Source organism: Otolemur garnettii, unplaced genomic scaffold (assembly GCF_000181295.1).
Source record: "Otolemur garnettii isolate 467f Iridium unplaced genomic scaffold, OtoGar3 scaffold00004, whole genome shotgun sequence".
Lineage (NCBI taxonomy): Eukaryota > Metazoa > Chordata > Mammalia > Primates > Galagidae > Otolemur > Otolemur garnettii.
The window spans coordinates 27,504,012-27,526,066 of NW_003852399.1; the positions used below are offsets into that span (position 1 = coordinate 27,504,012).

At 35.0% G+C, this 22,055-nt stretch overlaps 1 protein-coding gene across 4 annotated transcripts in view; it reads right to left on the reverse strand.

The window, feature by feature from the left end:
• The window catches only part of VPS13B (vacuolar protein sorting 13 homolog B), a 777,819-nt gene that overhangs the window by 750,692 nt on the left and 5,072 nt on the right, over positions 1 to 22,055 (reverse strand). For all 4 annotated transcript variants that reach the window (XM_023517476.1, XM_023517471.1, XM_023517472.1 and 1 more), the window contains exon 3: positions 13,219 to 13,362. In XM_023517476.1, the coding sequence (XP_023373244.1) occupies positions 13,219 to 13,362 (144 nt within the window). The remainder of the gene's footprint in view (positions 1 to 13,218; positions 13,363 to 22,055) is intronic.

Below are 22,055 nucleotides of genomic sequence, written 5' to 3' on the forward strand. Positions count from 1 at the left end.
AGAAATGACTATATATTTATATGTAACATAATTAATATCATATATTTAATAGAAGCTTTTAAATAATGTCCAACTCTAAGTGCAAAATACATTAACAGGGTCTGAACTTTTCCTGTATTTGTTGTTTATATGTTAAAATCCTACTATTTTGAATCCAAGCTCTCTTCTTGGCTATCTTTAATGATTAATCTCAATCATCCTTAAGAGTCTTTTACATCTTATTTAACAGTGTGAAATTTTATATCCTTATTATTATAGTGAGGATCTTTTACATCCTTAATTATTATTCATGTTAGATACAAGGTTTAATTGGGTTTCAATATGAACAACATAGAAACAAATAAATTATACAGATTCTTGAATGTTTTTTATAAAATGTAAATGAATACTCTTTTCCTGTTCTGATTCAACATTCATATAATGGTCTTACACACCAATTGCTATATTTACAAAAGATACATTAGATATTATACTTGTTCTCAAGGATTTCAGAATCAAACACACACATAACTAATTCCACAAGAGTAGTACTTTTTTCTTTATTTTTAAGTAATAAGATCACAAAGAGAGTCAGTCTACTGAAAGGCCTAGAAAAGTCAAGCCCTTAAAAATGTTTTAAGATTGGAGTCGAACTACTAGGGAGGGGGAAACAAACAAAAGCAAAACAGTAGAAATGTATATAGCACATATAAAGAATGATTATTAGTCAAATAAGGCCAGGGTATATAGTGTTCAAAATAGAAGAACAATTATCAGAAGCTGAAAGCATGGCACAGTTCAATAAAAAATGAACTAATATTAAGAACTACACAGATATTCTAAATTGATCTGTTTCAGGATTTGGTAATTAGAAGACTGCCAGTAACCTATAAAAAAGGAGATTTAATAGCTCCATTAGAGAGACAAGAGTGGAACAGTAAATGAATACTCAAAAGAGTTAATGAGAAGTGAAAATGAAGCAAATAAGAACAAACTAGTCTTTTAAGAAGATGCGCATTACAAGAAGAAAATAGATGAGGTAGTAATATGAGGTAAAAATAATCTGGCAACTCTTATTCCTTTTTAAAGAATAAAAGAGCACATTTTTTGCTCAAAGAAAAAACACATAGGAGGGGTGAAAGATAAAAGATGCCAACCATAAAGAGCAACTGACGGTGCACTGTGCACACCATCAATTCATTAATCAATAACAACACTATTTTATAGTATTTACAAAAATGGTAACAAATTTAGTTTTTCTATTTCACATACTTAAAGAGAAAATTTCAAGAGCAAATAAAAGGAATAATCATCACTAATTTACCAAATAGGGTATAAAAGGCAAATAGAAAGAACCATAATAAGACCTCCTATAGAAAATTAAAAATTTTATTCAATACCACACTAAGAGAAATATACAATAAAGGATGAATCTTTTACAAGATATCATGCCTTCACATGCTAGTGATCCATTAAAAACAATCTGAAACTTTATACAAGCAAAACGTAAAAGATTTGCTATCAAACAAAAAGAATTTTCTCATGAACTTATGTTCATTTTAAGTTAACACAAAACAAACATCACATATTTCATTCCACAAAACAACTTCACTATTCAATCTGTAATAACATCTTCTGTCATTTGGGGGGATGTTACAGTCTTTAAACACTAAAAGACTACTACTGTAAATAAAGCTTACAGTAATTACTGTTAGTTCACCTTACATTCTTAAAAATCTCCATAGTGATATACTTCAGCACAACGTTAACATTAAAAGCACACTATTAAATTTTTAAACATGTGGTTGTCTCAAAAGCCCAGAAGTAAAACATGTTCACTAAAGAGATGTGAAAAAGTTCCAAGTGAACTGCCAAAACTAGCATAATTATGAAAATATTTAACACTGAAACCATCTGAAATCACATACTGTATATAGATTACAATGATGTCATAATAAACATTCCAGCCAAAATGCACTAAAACTACTGCAGTCCAATAAATCTGGCATACACAAGATGACAAACATTTTAAAGCAAAAGCGAGAACAGGTTATTTTCATTGTATTTTTTAAAAGTTATTAGCAAGATAGGATAAAACTAAATAGGAGTTTTCAAATAGTTAAAAAAAAAGTAAATAAAGCTCCTACAAACTATGCATGTTTATTATTCAAAAGAAAAACAAACTTAATAACTTTATTTGCTTAAAATTAACAATAATCCTGAAATTTTAGTGTGCTTAAAAAAATAAGCACTAATTGTAGTACTCATAGGAATATATACTATGAAATAAACATTGCCAAATGTATAAACATTTCTTTCTTAATTATGGTTTGGAAATTATTACTACATATATAATTAGAAAATAATCATTTTGATAATCTGAGCTTGTTTTCATTTCAATTACATTTAAATTATATCATCCAGAAATAAGCTTCCATTCAAACCCTGCCCAAATGAAATTAAGCAAAACAAGAATAATTATAATACTTACTATTAACACTAGAGTTATTTCCATCATTAGTTTTGAGTTCTTCATCTGCTTTTAACTAGTACGCATCACTCTGGACTGTTAAACATTTTTACTTCCTTGAAAATCCCCAATTACTAGTAAAAGAAACTCTGTTCTCAAAAATACTAGCTAAAATATTTTCAAATAATTTTTAATCCCAAACACATTATAGTTATATCTTTCTTATTTAGGCTACATTTTTTCTAAAATGTCTGGTAAGTATATTTCATGGCAAAAGAATGTTTTCTCTTGGGGACCACATAGCTATTTCTGAAAATACTGCCCTTCACTCTTCATGAAACAAGCCAGAATATCATTTCCTTACAAAAGTTCCTAACAGAAGGAAAATGTGGCAAACACTGTATATAATTAGATCTATTCTTTCATATTGACAGATCATGGGTTCATGTTGCATACTTTTCCCCTTCCCCCTTACAGGGTTAGTCAATTACAACTTGAAAACCATCAATTCCCCCAGATTCACAATGGTGTGAACAAGATTGAGAATAAAACTAAAAACACGTGACTAAATCATTCTAAGCTCTGTCTAAAAACAGAGTAGGAAGTTAAGATATAAGAAAATACTGAAGAAGGAAAAAGTAAACAGGGGAACTAAGAAGTGATGTACTTTATAGCTCTTTAGCCACGTGGCACCAAACTTAGAAAGCAGAAAAGGACTAAACTTACTGGGCAGCTCTTGGCAGCAAAGACTCCTAAAACAGTGAATGGGGGCTTAGAAATAAACAAGAACATTCATTTCTATCCTCTCCAACAGCATACACAATGACGACTGTCACATGCAATAAAGAATCCGTAGAGTAACACTGCACTTCAGATATTAACAGAATAACAAAGTCAGCTACTCAGAGGTACACTTAAAGAAAACAAGACAGAGTCAGGGAAAACATATTTACTAACTTTCATGGTAAAAATGAGAATCTTGGGCTCAACTAACTCTACCTTGAGAGCAATATTATAATGATAACAGTATTATTAGGCTAGGCAAGAAGGGAAAAGAGTTAATCCTCCCTTAGATTCTCTTTCATTTGATCATCTCAAAAGAAGGAATAACTAACCTGATTGACCAAACCTGAACACTGAGCCACATTTTACTAATAAAAGAGATCACTGTACTCACTATGATCACTCTTGTGTGATGGAGCCTCTCTCCTATCTCTGAGATCCATGCTAATCAGTAGCAGGACTGGAGTCATTTCCCAAATCACTTAACATTACCCATCTCTCCCACCTGCCTCCTCTTCACCCAATCCCCAACTGACACAGGATACTGCACCAGCCACAGATCAAAATATCAAACTATGCCAGAACATATATTAAGGAAACAGAGAAACATGTTATTAAAAGCTTGATTTTTTTTCTTTTTTATTTTTTTTCTTACTAAATCATAGCTGTGTACATTAATACTATCATGGGGTACAGTGTGCTGTTTCTAGATACAATTTGAAATACTTTCATCCAACTGGTTAACATAGCCTTCATGTCATTTTATTAGTTATTGTGTTAATACATTTATATTCTATATTTAGAAAGATTCACATGTACCCTTGTAGGATGAACCATAGGCATGATCCCACCAATCACCCTCCCTCCACCCATCCTCTACCCTACTCTACCCTCCCTCTCCCCTTTCCCCATATTCTTGGGCTAAAATTGGGTTATAGCTTTCCTACACAAGCTATAAATCAGTTTCATAGTAGGGCTGAGTACATTGGAGACTTTTTCTTCCATTCTTGAGATGTTTTGCTAAAAAGAATATTTTCTAGCTCCATCCATGTAAACATGAAAGAGGTAAAGTCTCCATCTTTCTTTATGACATCCCTTTCCTGGACATTGGTAGATGTCTATCAGTTTGCCACCTCCCCTCCCCTTTCTTTACACCACTGAATTGAAGTGAGACCCACTCTGAGATTCATAAAGTAAAATACGTAGAAAATCGGAGAGGAAAAAAACAAATATATACAAAAGCATTGTGGCCTAAATGACATTCTATCAACTAATTTTTACATGAATTCAATGGGGGCAATTGGGTTCTTAAACAGCCGGGTACAGATGTATTGTGTTTTTTTATATATAACCTCCCTTACCAAAAAATGCCTGAGCAAAGAAAAGTATGTGTTAGGTACATTCAGAGAAAATAAGTAGTATAATAGATGGTACCCTTATCCAAATATTTTACTTATCTATTTAAGGAATAGTATCTTATATATACATTAAAAAGTTGACAATTTAAGAGTTATTCAATGACTATATATGCCACAAAGAAATAGCAAGTACCTTTATTGAACAATATATGTATTAGGCAGCAAATATTTCAAGGAAAGGAAATGAGGGCTTCTCTTAAGAAAAGTAGAGAGCATGGGAAGAGAAGAAGGCAGGGATGGGGGAAAGAGACAAAATAGAAAAGAAATTGTTTATAAAACTTCTGACACGTTATATACTGCTAAAGACATTATGTTCATACCTCTCTTAATCCTCCTAATCAACCCTACGACTGCAAGGATATTCCCATTTTACAAATGAGGAAACTAAGGCATAAGGGACATAATAATAGCTCAAAATCAGCTGGGCATGGTGGCTCACATCTGTAATCTTGGCACTTTCATAGGATGATACTATTCTAAGTACTAGACTACCCAGAAAATGACACACCACTCAGAGGCCTAAGAACCCACCCAGCTTCCAAAAAAACTGCCTCAACCTAGGCAAGCTGCCTGGAGGACCAAGAACCAGCCACCTCATCATCCAGGTGCCACCAAGGCTTATACACACCACCCAGAGAAGAGGGCCTGGCATGCCTGGCCAGCTACCACCACCACTGGTACACAGGAATTTGCCCGTGTGGCTTCCCCTGCCCAGCAAAGCTACATCACAGCTGTCACTAAGAAGTATAGCCTAAGTCACTAAGGAAAATCACAGATACTACTGATATAAGATTACAGCCACAGAAATCATATGGAGACTACATTACTGTGCTCACCCTATAAAAGCCAAAGCACCCTATCCAAGCAACCTTCTAGATTAGTGGTTCTCAACCTTCCTAATGCGAACCACTGATTTAGATAAATCTACAGGAAAAACTCTTCCCTATTAAAATAATCATTAAAACTGGAAAAAGCAACTATTATACCAGATGCGCAGATACCAATTTAAGGACACATGAAACATTAAAAACATAAGAAAACATGAAAACTTCATAGGTACCCCAAAATTCTCCACTAACAGACCCTAACAAAAAGGAAATCTATTAAATGCCTGAAATAATAATGTTAAAGAACTTGAAGTGAAATACAAGGAAACACATAAATAATGCAAGGAAATCAGTAAAGTCATTAATGATCTGAATCAGAAAATCAACAAAGAGATTGTGGAAGAGAACCAAACAGAAATCTTCAAGTGAAAAATTCAATAATGAAATAAAAAAAAATGCAATTGACACCTTCAACAATTGAGTAGATAAAGCAGAAGAATTTCTGAACTTGTCATCTGAAGTAACTCAGACCAAAACAAGAAAAAAAGAAAGAAAGAAGAATTTTTAAAAATGGAGAAGTCTTACATGACATATGGGACATCACAAAGCAAGGAAATATTCAAATTCTGAGAATACAGAAGAAAAAGAGATGAAAAAGGCAGAGAAAACCTATTTAATGAAGTAATAGCTGAAAATGGTCCAAGTCTTGCAAGACGTATACATCCAGATACAGGAAGCTCAAGATTCCAAATAGATTCAACCAAAAAAGGTATTTTCCAAGCACATTAGATTCAAACTACCAAAAGTCAGACACAAAAAGAGATGTTCCACACAAATGAAAACCAAAAGCACACATCAATAGCTATATTTACATCAAATAAAACAGACTTTAAGTCAAAAACTGTACAAAATTTTAAAAAGGCAAAGAAGCTCATTAGATAATGATAAATGGATCAACTTGCAAGAGGCACCAATATCTAAAGATATATGCACACAGTAGGCTAGGCATAGTGGCTCGAGCCTGTAGAATACTAGTGCCCAGAGAGGCTGAGGTGGAAGGATTGCTTGAGCTCAGGAATTCAAGACCAGCCTGAGCAAGAATGAGACACTGTCTTAACTGGGAAAAAAAAAAAAAGTATATATCTATACAGACACACACACACACACACAGCAAAGGAACAACCAGATATGCAAGCAAATATTAGATATCAAGGGAGAGATAGATTCCAATATAATAATAGCTAAGGACTTCAACACCCTACTCCAAACACTAGCCAGATCATCTAGACACAAAATAAAAAAAAAAAAAAAATCAGAATTAAACTGCACTTTAGACCAAAATAATCTAACAGATGTTTACAGAAGCTTTAATCCACATAGCTCCAGAATGCATATTATTCTCATGAGCATGCAGAACATTCTCCAATAGATAGCTATCATATATTATACCTCAAACTAAGATTCAACCAATTTTTAAAAATCAAAATCATGTCAAATATCTTCTAAGATAAGACCATAATAGAATAAAACTAGAAATCAATAACAAGAGGGAACTTTGGAAAAGTAAAACTACATGTAAATTAAATAACGTGCTCCTGAATGACCAATAGGCCCACAAAAAAAAATAAAAAGGCAAGTTTAAAATGTCTTAAGACACACCCTGGGAGGCCGAGGCAGGTGGACTGCCTGAGCTCACAGGTTCAAGACCAGCCTATGCCAGAACAAGACCTGGTCTCTAAAAATAACTGGGCATTGTGGCAGGAGCCTGTAGTCCCAGCTACTTGGGAGGCAGAGGCAAGAGAATCACTTGAGCCCAAGAGTTTGAAGTTTCTCTGAGCTATGATGCCTGGGCATTCCACCAAGGGTGACAAAATGAGACTCTTATCTCAAAAAAAAAAGAAAAAGTCTTGAAACAAATGTAAACAAATACACAGCATACCAAAACCTATGAGATATATCAGAAGCAGTACTAAAAGGGAAGTTTATAGCAATAAACATGTACATCAAAAAAGTAGAAAGATTTCAACTAAACTACTTAACAATGCATCATAACAAACTAGAAAAGAACAAGCCATACTAAAGCCAAAGATACCTCGAGGAAACTACAGACCAATACCTTTATAAACATAGATGGAAAAATTATTATTCATATAATGATTTTGAAAAATTGAATAAAAAAATTAAGCAACATAGTACATTAAAAAATTATTATACACAATAAAATAAAATTCACCCCAAGCATGGGTGGTTCAATGTAAGGAGAAAAAAGAAATATAATATACCACATTAATAAAACAAACGGGAAAAAAATACATGATCATCTTGATGCACAAAACACACTTGACAAGATTCAAAACATTTTCATGATAAAAAAAATCCTCTGCAAATGAAGAATAGAAGGGAACTCCCTTAACATGGAGTTAACTCCTTTAACATGTTAAAGGGCATTTATGAAAAATACATAGCTAATATCATATTCCATAGTGAAAAGCTGAAAGCTTTCCCTCTAAGATCAATAACTAGAGAAAGATGCCTCTTCTGGCACCTGGTTTCTCTTGTGACTGCGGTTTTCATACCCTAACAAGGGACACTAGCAAGGACTTCTCTTGGAAGGGGAGAAGCACCACCAGTCACTCTCAATAAGAATGAGGATGGGAGAGAAACAATTTTGGAGACAAGTCTGAACTGCCTTGGACATGGCCTGAGAGACTCAGAAATCCTATTCTGGACTGTGAGGACTAGAGAGATCCCAGGCAACATGGTGACTACACATGCAGACCTAATCTCCCCCTGCTGCCTCGGGCCTCAGATCTCCCACCTGGCCCTGTAGAAGCCAGTCTACTGTATCAAGCTACCTGCCAAGACAGACAGACAGACAGAAAGATGCTCATTTTCACCACTGCTATTCAACATACCAAAAGTCCTACCCAAAGCAATCTGACAATAAAAAGAAATAAAAGGCATCTGAATTGGGGGGTGGAAAGTAAAACTATCTCTATTTTCAGATGATATGATTATTAACATAGAAAATTCCATGGGATACACCAAAAATTACTATAGGTAATAAATAAACTCAGCAAATTCTCAAGATAAAAGATCAACTTGCCAAAATCAATTCTGATTCTGAATACTAGCAATGAAACATCAAAACTGTAAATTAAGAAAACAATTCCATTTACAACAGCATCCAAAATAAGAAAATACCAGCTGGGCACAGTACCTCACACCTGTAATCTTAGCACTTTAGGAGGCCAAGGCAAGTGGATTGCTTGAGCTCAGGAGTTCCAGACCAGCCTGTGCAAGAGGAAGACCCTGTCTCTAAAAAAAATAGCCAGGTGTTGTGGTCACCACCTATAGTCCCAGTTACTTGGAAGGCTAGGGCAAGAGGATTACTTGAGCTCAAGAGTTTGAAGATGCTGTGAGCTATGACACTATGGCACTCTACTGAGGGTGACAAAGTCAAACTCTGTCTCAAAACAAACAAACAAACAAAATAAATAAATAAATAATAAAATACCTAGGAATAAGTTTAACCAGAGGTTAATAAAAGCTAAAAGACATATTATACAATGAAAACACATTGCCAAAAGAATTAAAGATGACCTAAATAGATGGGTGTGGTAGCTAACAACAATAATACTAGCACTCTGGGAGACTAAATAGCAAAGAGAGTCCAGAAATAAACCTTAAGATCAACTGATTTTCAGTGGGTAACAAGACCATTCTTCAATGGGCAATGAATACTGTCTTCAACAAATGGTGCTTGGAACATGAAACAACCATACGCAAAACAATGAAGACTGATCCATATATATATATGGATCCACATCATATATAAACAATATTACTCCACTTAACTAAATGTGGATCAACAACATAAACATAAGAGCTAAAACTTTAAAACTCTTGGAAGAAAACATGATGAGTTATCCCTATGTTTTCTTCTAGAATTTTTATGGTTTTAGTTCTTACATTAACCCATCCTGAATTAATTCTTTTTTTTTTTTTTATTGAGACAGAGTCTTACTTTGTCACCCTTGGTAGAGTGCCATGACATCACAGCTCTATTCTGTTCTGTTGATCTATATGTCTATCTTTATACCAGTTCCATGCTGTTTGGGTACTATACCTTTGTAGTATTATTTGAAGTCTGGTAACATGATGCCTCCAGATTTATTCTTTTTGCCTAGGATTGCTTTTGCTACTTGGGTTCCTTTTTGATTCCACATTAAATTTAGGTTTTTTCTAGTTCTGTGAAAAGTGATATTGGTTTCTTGTTGGGAACTACACTGAATCTGTAAATCACTTCAGGCAGAACAAATATTTTAACAATAATGATTCCTCCAATCCATGAGAGTGTAACTTTTTCCATTTGCTCATGTCATCTATGATTTCTTTCATCAGCATTTTATAGTTCCTCATAAGCTATGTGCCAGTCCACAAGTATTTATTAAATTATACTAGAGTGGACATAATGTGTCCTGGATCAAATTGTGTATCTGAAGTCAAAACCTGAAAAAGCACAGATAAAATGTACACAGGATATAAAGGCAGGGGAATGACTGAAATAAATTTGTCTCTCAGGATAAACAGCAAATGGTTAACAAATATTTCATAAGTGAAGTTTTGATATACATATTAAAAATAATTCGGAATAAACATCAAGGAGGACTTTATTTTACTTAACACAACAACTTGGTTACCCTCTCATCCTAAAAATCTCTATAACTAAAACTAATTATAAAAACATGTTAAGACAGTACATTATAACTGTGATCACTAGAGTTTCACCAAGCATCATAACTTTTTGCTCAGTGTCTTTTGCTGAAAAGATTATATGAATATTTAAAAATGCTTTTCAGTGCACTGAAGAATTGGCAAACAACAAATATTAGTAAAATTAAACTGACCTTTACAAATAAGATATGTCCTCCCATCAAGGCATTTAACAATAATAGTATTTTTGTAATGATCTTATTAAAGCTCATATTTCTTTTAACTGTATTTTAATATTCTCATATATTAATAATATTACTTTTTAACAATGAATTCATACAGTTGTATACCTATAACTTTAAAAGTCCCTTTTACTTAATCTTACATCCCAATTTTACTTAGAAAATAAGTCTTTTCTTCATTTTGATTCTATAATGTAATATGGTGAAATAATTTAAATACAAACTTATTCAAATTTAAGTTAGTTTTACTAGACTATGTATAATTTAACCTAATACTATACAAATTGAAGCTTAAAAGGGGAAAATAAACCATTTTAAAATGTATTTCATCTATAATGCTTCTATTCAAAATTTAATGCTAATCACTAGATAAACCCACATATTACTCTCCAGGGATGTACACTGCTAAATAATTTGTCCAAATGTCAGCTATAATTTTCAAAAATACTTTCTACCCCTAAATCTTAAACATCTGTAAAAAATACTTATTTAGAGAGTAGTTTACATTATGACATTTGACCTTTTAGAGCTGTATATACCACAGAATTCAAGTTTCAAATACCATTCTATCAGGAAATCTGATCTTTCCTGCAGTAGCCATCTGCATAGTCCAATATCAAATATTAGTTCTATGTTATACTAAGTCATGTGTTACAAATCTTTTTCTGCAGCCTCTATAATTAGCTGTAATTTGTCTCTTTTAAAATGTGTTTCTTATGGGACATCTGGCCTTGAAACTTCCACCTTCCCATTGAAAAAATATTTAGTGTCTGGATTTTTTTTCTTTTACTATGGAGCACTGCATGGGTGGTATAACCAAGTCCAGACTTCTTTTAAAAAGTTAAATTCCAAGAACAAACAATGACTAAGAACCCTCTAAGGATTGCCAAATATAAATGTAAAATAAAACTTTGTGCAATATAACTATCTACAAATTTCTAAATTACTCTGTCAAATATTGAATGTTCTCAAAATAAATTCTCACGGGAACATTGATCTATTTATTTCCAGGAACTACATTAGTCAAATTGGATAACACAGGTTTGGAATCAAATATTATATAAATTTAAAAAAATATCTGAGCCCAACAATTGATATGACAAAGTATCTACTTAAAATAGGAAATAATTTTAACAATTCATTAAGAAGCTTTAATTTCACAAACTGAAGTCATATTTAGAAAATATTAAAATTTACTAAAAGCTCTTAGAAAAATTTAATAATCTTATCAATTCACTTGATTCTTGACAACCCTTCCTTAAAACTTAAAAGTTAAATGTTAAATGTGTGCTAAAGAAAAAGTAACAAAAACAAATGACAGACACATAACTTTTTCTGTGAGATCAAAGTGGAAACATTCTTCACAATATGCTGCTGTCCTAACCTATTTGCTTCCTAGATTAGTAAATTTTGGCTATCAACTCCTTAAAAGCAATATAACACCTCTGCAAAACTCACTGGCAGGAAATGTAGGTTGAATTTGAGAGGAAATAAATAAGTCTAGAAAAAAAATCCATTTCTAAATTCTAGCACTATAGTAGGCCGAGGCAGTGGTGGCTGAGCTCAGGAGTTCCAGACTAGCCTAAGGAAGACCCTGTCTCTAAAAAACAAATAGCCAGGTGTTGTGGCAGGCGTCTGTAGTTCTAACTACTGGAGAAGCTGAGGAAGGGGCATCTCTTGAGCCCAAGAGTTTGAGGTCACGTGAACTATGACACCACAGTACTCTATCAAGGGCAATAAAATGAGAGTTTATCTCCAAAAAAAATCAGTTTCTGATATTCAAACTTCAAAAACAACAAAAAAATTTGGTGTAATGGGAAGCCAAGGTGGGCAGATCACCTGAGTTCATGAGTTCGAGACCAGCCTGAACTACAGCAAGTCCCCATCTCTAAAAATAGCTGGGTGTTGTGGTGGGCACCTGGAGATGCAGATACTCGGGAGGCTGAGGCAAGAGAAACACTTGAGCCCAAGAGTTACAGGTCATGGTGGGCTATGACACCATAGCCCTCAACCAGGGGCTACAAAGTGAGACTCTGTCACACACACACACACAAAAAAAAAATGTTAGTGTAAAGGTAAATGTGTTTTCATCTTCCCATCTTCCCCTGAAAATTTTTCTGCAGATTTAGGGATATCACATAAATAAAAATTCATACAGGTCCTTTGCAAAAATTCAAAAATCGTAACCTAAAAATTAGATTCAAATCAGGCCCTGCTTATACTGTGGATATAGATAATAAGCTATCTACATGATTATTTTATGTACTGCTATGCGCAATTACATAAAATTTGTGTGAAAACATCCTTTAGATTAGAAAAACACCCTTTGCAAATATTTATGTTACTTTAAGAGGTATGTAAAAGCTAAAATTTCCTTATGTAACAGTTGACATATTCTAAAAGTTAAAGAAATGTCAAATACAAATAACTACTAAAATTAGTTAACATAACCAAATAGGTTCAATAATTTCTTTTTTTTAAACTTTATTTTTTTTATTTATTTATTTTTTGAGACAGAGCCTCAAGCTATTGCCCTGGGTAGAGTGCCGTGGAGTCACAGCTCACAGCAACCTCCAACTCCTAGGCTTAACCAATTATCTTGCCTCAGCCTCCCAAGTAGCTGGGACTATAGGCACCAGCCACAATGCCCGGCTATTTTTTGGTTATAGTTATCACTGTTTGGCAGGTATGGCCCAGATTCAAACCCGCCAGCTCTGGTGTATATGGCTGGCACCTTAGCTGCTTAAGCCAAAGGTACTGAGCCAGGTTCGATAATTTCTTACCTGTATTCCATCCATAAGTTTCAAAATGCATTCCATTGTGTTGATGGTAATTACCACTGGTTCTGAACCCAGTTTTGTCCATGGCACATGAATCCTCAATTCGTGAATATGCCCACTTAAAAATGTGAATGGTAATTTCAGCTCCTTAAAACACAAAACATTAAATAAAAGTTAATAAGAACTTAATACTTTCATCCTAATGTGTAAATTCCTTTCTTAAAAGAGAACTATTTAACACATTTATTAAAAAGTAGCATCAAATAACTTTTTAAAACATAGTTAATAATAAATAACAAAAAATTATTGCACAAGCTATATTTAAAAAGTTACTTAAGCACTCTCAGCCTCACTTTCCTACTCTGCTTTCCTATAGAATGGAAATACTATACAGTTCCTGGTGTATGTTAAAGACTGATACATGGGCGTTGATGGCAGTAGTCATTGCAGTAGACACCAGTAGTATTTGAGATAACTGCAATGATTTTTTTTAATTGTTATCTAAAAAGTATATCTTTACAATATATATTTTTCTTTTTGAGACAGAGTCTTACTATGTCGCCCTCGATAGAGTGCAGTGGCATTACAGCTCACAGCAACCTCAAACCCTTGGGCTTAAGTGATTCTCTTACCTCAGCCTTCCAGGTAGCTGGGACTACAGGCACCGGCCACAGCGCCCAGCTATTTTTTGTTGCAGTTGTCACTGTTTAGCTGGCCTGGGCTGGGTTCGAACCCGCTAGCCTCGGTGTATGTGGCTTGTGCCATAATCACTGTGTGGGCGCCAAGCCCACAATATGTTTTAAACAAACAGAATAGAACAAGACAAGTTGAAAGGGGAGCTCGATTGGAGATAGGATGATGACTTGAAAAAATAAAAATTAATCAACCTTAAGAAAAAAACATATTATGCTTTGCTTAATTATAATTTGTACCTGTATACTCTTTGGTCATAAATTTTAAATGTTTTCTGACTGCTTCCCATTATTATTAGACAAAAGGTTAAGAATGAAAACAAATTTTACCATATCACTTTATACTAATTTGTTTCACTACCAGATAAAATGTTACAAATCAACAAAGAGAAAAGATACTATATTTCCATCAAATTTTTATAGTATCGTAACTCTATTTGTGAAGGTTAATATAAATACTAAGCTTATTCATTTATATTTTAGTCTACCTACTTGGTTTAGCAACACAGCAGCAATACAGGTAGATACAGACAGTATGGCACAATGGTTAAACCAGTAACTCTGGAGATAGCAGATGTAGAGTAAGTCCTATTTTTACCACTTTTTAGCCAGCCAAATGACACTGGGCAAATTATTTATTCTGTGCTTTGGTTTCATTACCTGAAAAAATTTGGATAATAATAGTACCTTGGAGAATTAAATTGATTAATTTACATAAAGTGCTTAGAACACTTATCTTTCTCCTAGAGAAATCATTATAAAGATGCTAAGTAAAATTATCATTATAAAAGTGTAAGCTTAATTTATGTCTTCAACCAGGGTTTTTTTTAAAGATCAGACTATTAGAAAGCTACTGTTATTATTCTACGCTCAGAGAATGCTACAATTTTTAAATATTTGTCATCATTACATTACTTTGAAGATATAGTAATTACTTCAAGCATTATTCAGCTGGCACAAGATTATATAATGATCAGTGCCTGTAACAAAGACAATATTTACAAAGCATTTATGATGTACCAGCATTATTCTAAGCACCTTACCTGCATACGAATACTAATATTTAATCATTAATAAGAACCACAAAAGGCAAGTACTATTATCCAGATGTTAAAAGAAAGAATCAAAGGCTCAAATAAGATCCTAAAATAAAATAAATCACTTAGGAAAGCCAGGACTCAAAACTGAGAAATATGATGCCAAAGCCCTTATTCTTAACAGATAGTGGCCTCTATACTTCCACTATCAGTACTGAATACATTTTCACTAGCTATCTACTTGGATAATAAGCAAATTGCAATTCTACCTCTATACACCATGCCCTATGCAACAATGACACATTCATGAAATGTCTAGGAAAGGCAAAATATATGGGTATAAATCAGATTTTTTCAGAAGTTAAAAGACATCTGAATCAAACTCAAAAACTAAATGTCATAAGGCTACTAATCAACTGAGTGACTAACCTAACACAAGAGGTAGCTTTTTTTTTTTTTTTTTTTTGGAGACAGAGTCCCACTATACCCCCTCAGTAGAATGCTGAGACACCGCAGTTCACAGCAACCTCAAACTCTTGGGTTTAAGGGGTTCTCTTGCCTCATCCTCCCAAGAAGCTGGGACTACAGGAACTCGCCACAACACCCGGACATTTTTGTTGCAGTTATCATTATTTTAGTTGGCCCCCAGGCTGGGTTTGAACCCTCCAACTTTGGTGTGTGTGGCTGGAGCCGTAAAGACTATGCTATGGGTGCCAAGCCATAAAGGTGGCTTTCTACATAACAACAAGGAATTTTGAACCATATGGTACATGTTGGAGGTACAGTGAAGGCAAACACTTATTAACCATCTATGAATAATTTCTGCTTCCTGATCAGAGAGTTTTTGTAATAAACAAATAAGAACACATATATACCTTGTAAAAGGCAAAACACAAATTTTCTCTGTTATAACAAATGGATCTTCCTTGAGGTAACCAAAATCAAATAATTTTCTTTTCATTCTTTTCCCTTCTCAAAATTTAATTCTGCAGCTTAAAAATACTTTATTTACTTATAGCTTTTTGGAAATGTATAAAACCCATCCCTAAAATCAGAAAATCTATGACTGTGCAAAAGATACTGTAGCAAAATATTTCAGATGTGAATTGAATAGACCTGAAAAATCTAATTCTAGGTAAGCAATTACAAAGTATTCTAAAACAGAGAAAGGGGATACTTTTTAAATGAATATAAAAGGCAAATGAATACAAATAGACAAATGGGACTACTACATAACTTCTGCACAGCAAAAATAACAATGAACAGAATGAAAAGGCAACCTATGAAATGGGAGAAAATATTTGGAAAGTGTGTATCTGGTAAGGTAAGATATTAATACCTAGAATATACAAAGAATTCCTATTACTCAACTATAAAAACAAATCCTATTACTATTAAATAATGGACAAAGGAATTGAATAGACATTTCTCCAAAAAAGATATACAAATGGCCAAAAAGTATATAGTAAGATGCTTACCATCACTAATCATCAGGGGAAGGCAAATCAAAACCACAATGAGATATCATCTCACACTTGTACTGACAGCTACTATCAAAAAAGTAACAATAAGTGTTGACAAGGCTGTGGAGAAACTGGAATCCTTATATATTATTAGTGGAAATGTAAAATGTTGCAGCTGCTATGGAAAACAGTGCAGAGGTTCCTCCAAAAATTAAAAGCAGAATTACGATGATCTAGCAATCTCACTTCTGGGTATATATGCAAGAGAATTTAAAATAGAATCTCAAGGAGATATTCTCACACACCCATGCTCATAGGAGCATTATTTGAAATAGGTATAATGTGGAAGCATCCCAAGTGCAAGGATAAACAATATGTGGTATATACATACAAAAATTATTTTTTTTGAGACAGTCTCACTTTGTCACCCTCAGTAGAGTGCCATGGAGCCATAGCTCACAGCAATGCCAAACTCTTGGGATCATGCTATTCTCTTGCCTCCTCAGCCTTCCAAGTAGGTGGGACTACAGGCGCCTGCCACAACACCTGGTTATTTTTTTGTTGTAGTAGTCATTGTTGTTTAACAGGCCCAGGACAGTTCGAACCCACCTGCCCCAGTGTATGTGGCTGGCACCCTAACCAGTGAGCTACAGGTACCAAGCCCTGGCTATTTTTTTGTTGCAGTTGTCATTGTTGTTTAGCAGGCCCAAGCTGGGTTCAAACCTGCCTGCCCTGGTGTACGTACCTGGTGCCCTAACCACCTAGCTTAATAATGTAAAATTATTAAGCCACCATAAAAAAGAACTCCCATCACATACTACAGCATGGATGAACCTGGAAGACATCATGCTAAGTGAAATAAGCCAGTCACAAAAAGAAAAGTACCATATGATTCCATTTATATGAGATATTTAGAGTTGTCAAACTCTTTGAAACAGAAAGTATGAATAGATTGGTGGTTGCCAAGGGCTGTGGGGAGAGGGAAAAAGGGAGTTGTTCAATAGATACAAAATTTCAGTTTCACAAGATAAAAAAAAAGTCTAGAGAGATGTCACACAACAATATGGGTACAGCTGTCAGCACTAACATTAAAAGTGATTAAGATGGTAAATGTTATGTGTTTTTTTACCACATGTATATATATCAACGAATGACAGGACATAAAGGACGTTGACGACCTTGGCAAATCCTCTCCCCTCAAAAGCAATGACAAAACAGAACAAAGTTATCAAAAACAACAGAGACCTCAGAGGCAATAAGAGAAGGCTAGCCTGGGGTCATATTACTATCTATGTAGAGCCAACAACAAAACAGAAAAACAGCCAAAAAAATTAAAAGAGATAACTGAGGGAGACAAATCTGGAGAATGAGATGGAGAATCAGACTACTAGAGTTATTATGTGGGATTCTAGAAAACAGGGCCTTGCTAGAATCTCACATAATAACCCTCATGGTCTGGGAAATCGTATATATATGCAAGGTTGTGCTTACTCAGAAGACAATGGAGAGGGCCCTACCAAGCTGCTCATTCCAGATTAACCATGAGGCTTTGTGAACACAGAAAGTAAAAAATAAACAAAAAAAACCTTGTGATTCCCTCACTTTGAAAGCATTCTCCAGTACAGACAAAAGGATAGAAGCTTTACTAGTTCAAAGGTTTAAACAATCTCCAACCAATCATTGGTTAAATGACTACACTATAGTGACCTGTAGCAATCTCTAGGAAACAAGGCATAAAAATAGAATGATGGGAATTAGAAGCCATAATACACTATGATCTTTTTTTTTTTTTTTTTTTTGAGACAGGAGCCTCAAGCTGTCTCCCTGGGTAGAGTGCCGGGGCTTCACAGCACAGCAACCTCCAACTCCTGGGCTCAAGCGAGTCTCCTGCCTCAGACTCCTGAGCAGCTGGGACCAGAGGCACCCGCCGCAATGCCCGGATATTTTTTGGTTGCAGCCGTCATTGTTGTTTGGCAGCCGGGGATGGATTCGAACCCACCACCTTAGGTGTACGTGGCTGGCACCTTAGCCACCACAGGCGCCAAGCCTACACTGTGATCTTGTCTGTGACTAGCCACTGTGCTCCAGCCTAGATAACATACTGAGACTCTCATCTGTTTAAGGGAAGGAAAGAAAAAGAATTTTTCTTTTAATGAAAATAGAAGTAGTCAATAGAAACTAAGTCAATGAGAGACTTAGTTCACAAAGACTTTTAAAGGAACTATAAAATATGTTTAAAGAAAAGAGAGAAACCACATTTAATCAATCAAAGGAACACGTGGCAGTAGCAATGCCTCAGACAGAAAATATCAATCAAAAGATTAAAAGTTACAAAAAAGAACCAAATGTAATATGGCTCCTGGAGCTCAGTAGGTAGGGCACTGGCCACATACACCAAAGCTCGTGGGTTCAAGCTCAGCCCAGGCCAGCTAAAACACCAATAACAACTGTAACAAAAAAATAGCCGGGTATTGTGGCGGGTGCCTGTAGTACCAGCTACATGGGAAGCTGAGGCAAGAGAATCCCTTAAGCCCATGAGTTTGAGGTTGCTGTGAGCTGTGATGGCATAACACTCTACCAAGGGCAACATAGTGAGACGCTGTCTCAAAAAAAAAAAAAAAGAAAGAAAGAAAAAACAAATGTAAGTTATGGAGTTGAAAAGTATAACAAATGAAATTAAAAATTCACTAGAATGGCTCCACAGTAGACTTGACTTGAGAAAAGAATGAAATCAGTGAATTCACACCTAGACACATAATAGTCAAATATGAAAGCCAGAGACAAAAACAGAACTCCTGAAAGCACAAAGAGAAAATTTGTCAAATATAAGGAAATTCTAAGTAGTTAACAGCTAACTTCTCACATTACAAAAAGAAGAAAATTCTAACTCAGTAACTAAGAAAATGACATGAAGGTTATGTTAACCAGTTTGATGAGAATATTTCAAAATGTATACGAAAACAGCACATTGTACCCCATGATTGCATTAATGTACACAGTTATGCTATAAGAAATTAAAAAAAAGAAGAAAATTCTAAGTAGTTAACAGCTAACTTCACATAGGCAAAAAGAAGCAGGATACATACTCAAATAATAAGAGAAAATAACTATCTACCAAGAATTTTACATCCAGCAAAATTAACATTCAAGAATAAGGGTAAATTAAAAGCATAACAAATAAATAAAGCATAAGATAACCAATTACTTTTCTTCTTAATTTCAGATTATTTGGGTGGTAACACATTTTGGTTAGTTCGCTTTTGTAAAGTTAAAGTCAGAGTTACAGGGGTGTCCTTCACCCAGAAGGACATTCCAATATACCCATGCAATGTACCCACTAGGTGGGAATTTACCCACCACCTTCTCTACCTGGGAAGAAGAAAGAAAAGGAAAAGAGGGGGGGAAAAGGTAAGGGAAAAGAAAGGAAGGGGAGGGGAGGGAAGGGGAAAGAAGGGGAGAGGAGGGAATGAGAGGGGAGAGGAAAAGGGGAGGAGAGGGGAGGGGAAGAGAGGAGATTATCATGTAAAAATGCATGTAACAAACATTGAGGGGAAAAAATCCTGTTGGTTTTGTCATGCAAATTTCAGGAAGCAAAATCAGATAAAATCCTCTTGACTAGGCTTGGTGCCCATAGCTCAGTAGCTACAGCGCTGGCCATATACAATGGGGCTGGTGGGTTGGAATCAGGTAGAAGCCTTCTAAACAACAATGACAACTACAACAACAACAAAACAAAACAAAGCTGGGCACTGTGGCAGGCACCTGTAGTCCCAGCTACTTGGGAGGCTGAGGCAAAAGAATCGCTTAAGTCCAAGAGTTTGAGGTTGCTGTGAGCTGTGATGCCATGGCACTCTACTGAGGGTGACATAGTGAGACTCTGTCTCAAAAAAAAAAAATAAAAATAAAAATCCTCTTGGCTGGTAGAGATAGGCAGAAAATACATCAACTGATTATGCTTTAAATGCAGCATGCTTTGACAATGCCATGAAGTAGTAGTTATTATTTCCCACCTTACAAGTGTGAAAACTTTGGAAAGAAATTGTGGAAGGACATGCTGAATCACAGAACCAGAAAATAGGCAGTGGGGCTGCCACATAGTAGCAAACTCAAAAAGCCCCTGTTCTATATTGCCTTTCAACAGGGGGGCAAGGGGAAGGCATGAGACTTTACAGTTTCTCAAGTGGGAACACAGCCCAGGTTCAGTGGCTCATACCTATAATCCTAACATTCTGGGGGGCGCAGGTGGCTGCATTACTTGAGCTCAGTAGTTTGAGACCACCTTGAGCAAAAGCAAGATCCTATCTCTACTGAAAATAGAAAAAACTAGTCAGCATCTTGGTGGGTCCCTGTAGTCTCAACTACTCAGAAGGCTGACCCAAGAGGATTGCTCAAGCACAAGAGTTTGAGATTGTGTGAGCTATGATGCCAGGGTACTCTACCCAGAGCTACAAAGCAAGATACTATCTCAAAAAAAATTGTTTCTTAATCTAAAAAATGTTTCCTAATACTTAAAAAGCTAAAAAAAAAAAAAATTCAAATATCTCATACTTTCTGATTTCTTTTTTTTATTTTATTGTTGGGGATTCACCAAGGATACATACTTTCTGATTTCAAACTAACTACAAAGCACAGTAATCAAAGCAGTGTGATACTGACATAAACGCAGAAATACAAACCAAGGGAATAGTATTGAAAGCCCAGAAATAAACCCTCACATTTATAGCCAAATGATGTTTCACAAGGGTACCAAGTCTGTTCAATAGTGAAAGGTTAGTCTTCAAAACTAGTACAAGAAAAATTAAATAACCTGTTTAAGTTGACCACCCAAGGGACTGTAACTAATTGGTCAACACATGGAAGTGGTCAACATAAGGAACTAGGCCTACTGTACTGATACATACATGTGGCAAATGTCTAGTCTATGAAGATTAGATCAACTTTAAGGAGGTGGCCAAAGTAGGGAGGTGATTAGCTATGGAAGTTCTACCATATCTACAAGCAAAAAAAAAAAAAAAAAAAGATGTTGGATCATTACCTTATACCACACACAAACATTAATTCAAAATGAATCAAAGACCTGAATGTAAGAGCTAAAAAGTAGAAAAAAACACTGGGGAAAAGCATCATGTCATTAGATTTAGCAATGATTTATTAGATATGAAACCAAAAACCCAAGCAATGAAAGAAAAACATAGCAAAGTTGAACTTCACTGAAATTTAAAACCTTTTGCATCAAAGAACATTAAACAGAGTAAAAGGCAACCAACAGAATGGAAGCAATTATCTGTAAATCATATATCTGATAAGGGCTCGATATCCACAATACATGAAGAACTCCTACAACTCAACAACAAAAAAACTCAATTCAAAATTGGACAAAGGACATCAACAGATAACTTTACAAAGAGGTTATAAAAATAGCCAATAAGGGCTCAGCGCTCATAGCTCAGTGGTTAGGGCTCTGGCCACATACACCATGGCAGGCGGGTTAGAACCCGGCCCAGGTCTGCTACACAATGACAACTGCAACAAAAAAATAGCCAGACGTTGTGGCAGGTGCCTGTAGTCCCAGCTACTTGAGAGGCTGAGGCAAGAGAATTAATTGCTTAAGCCCAAGAGTTTGAGGTTGCTGTAAGCTGTGACACCAT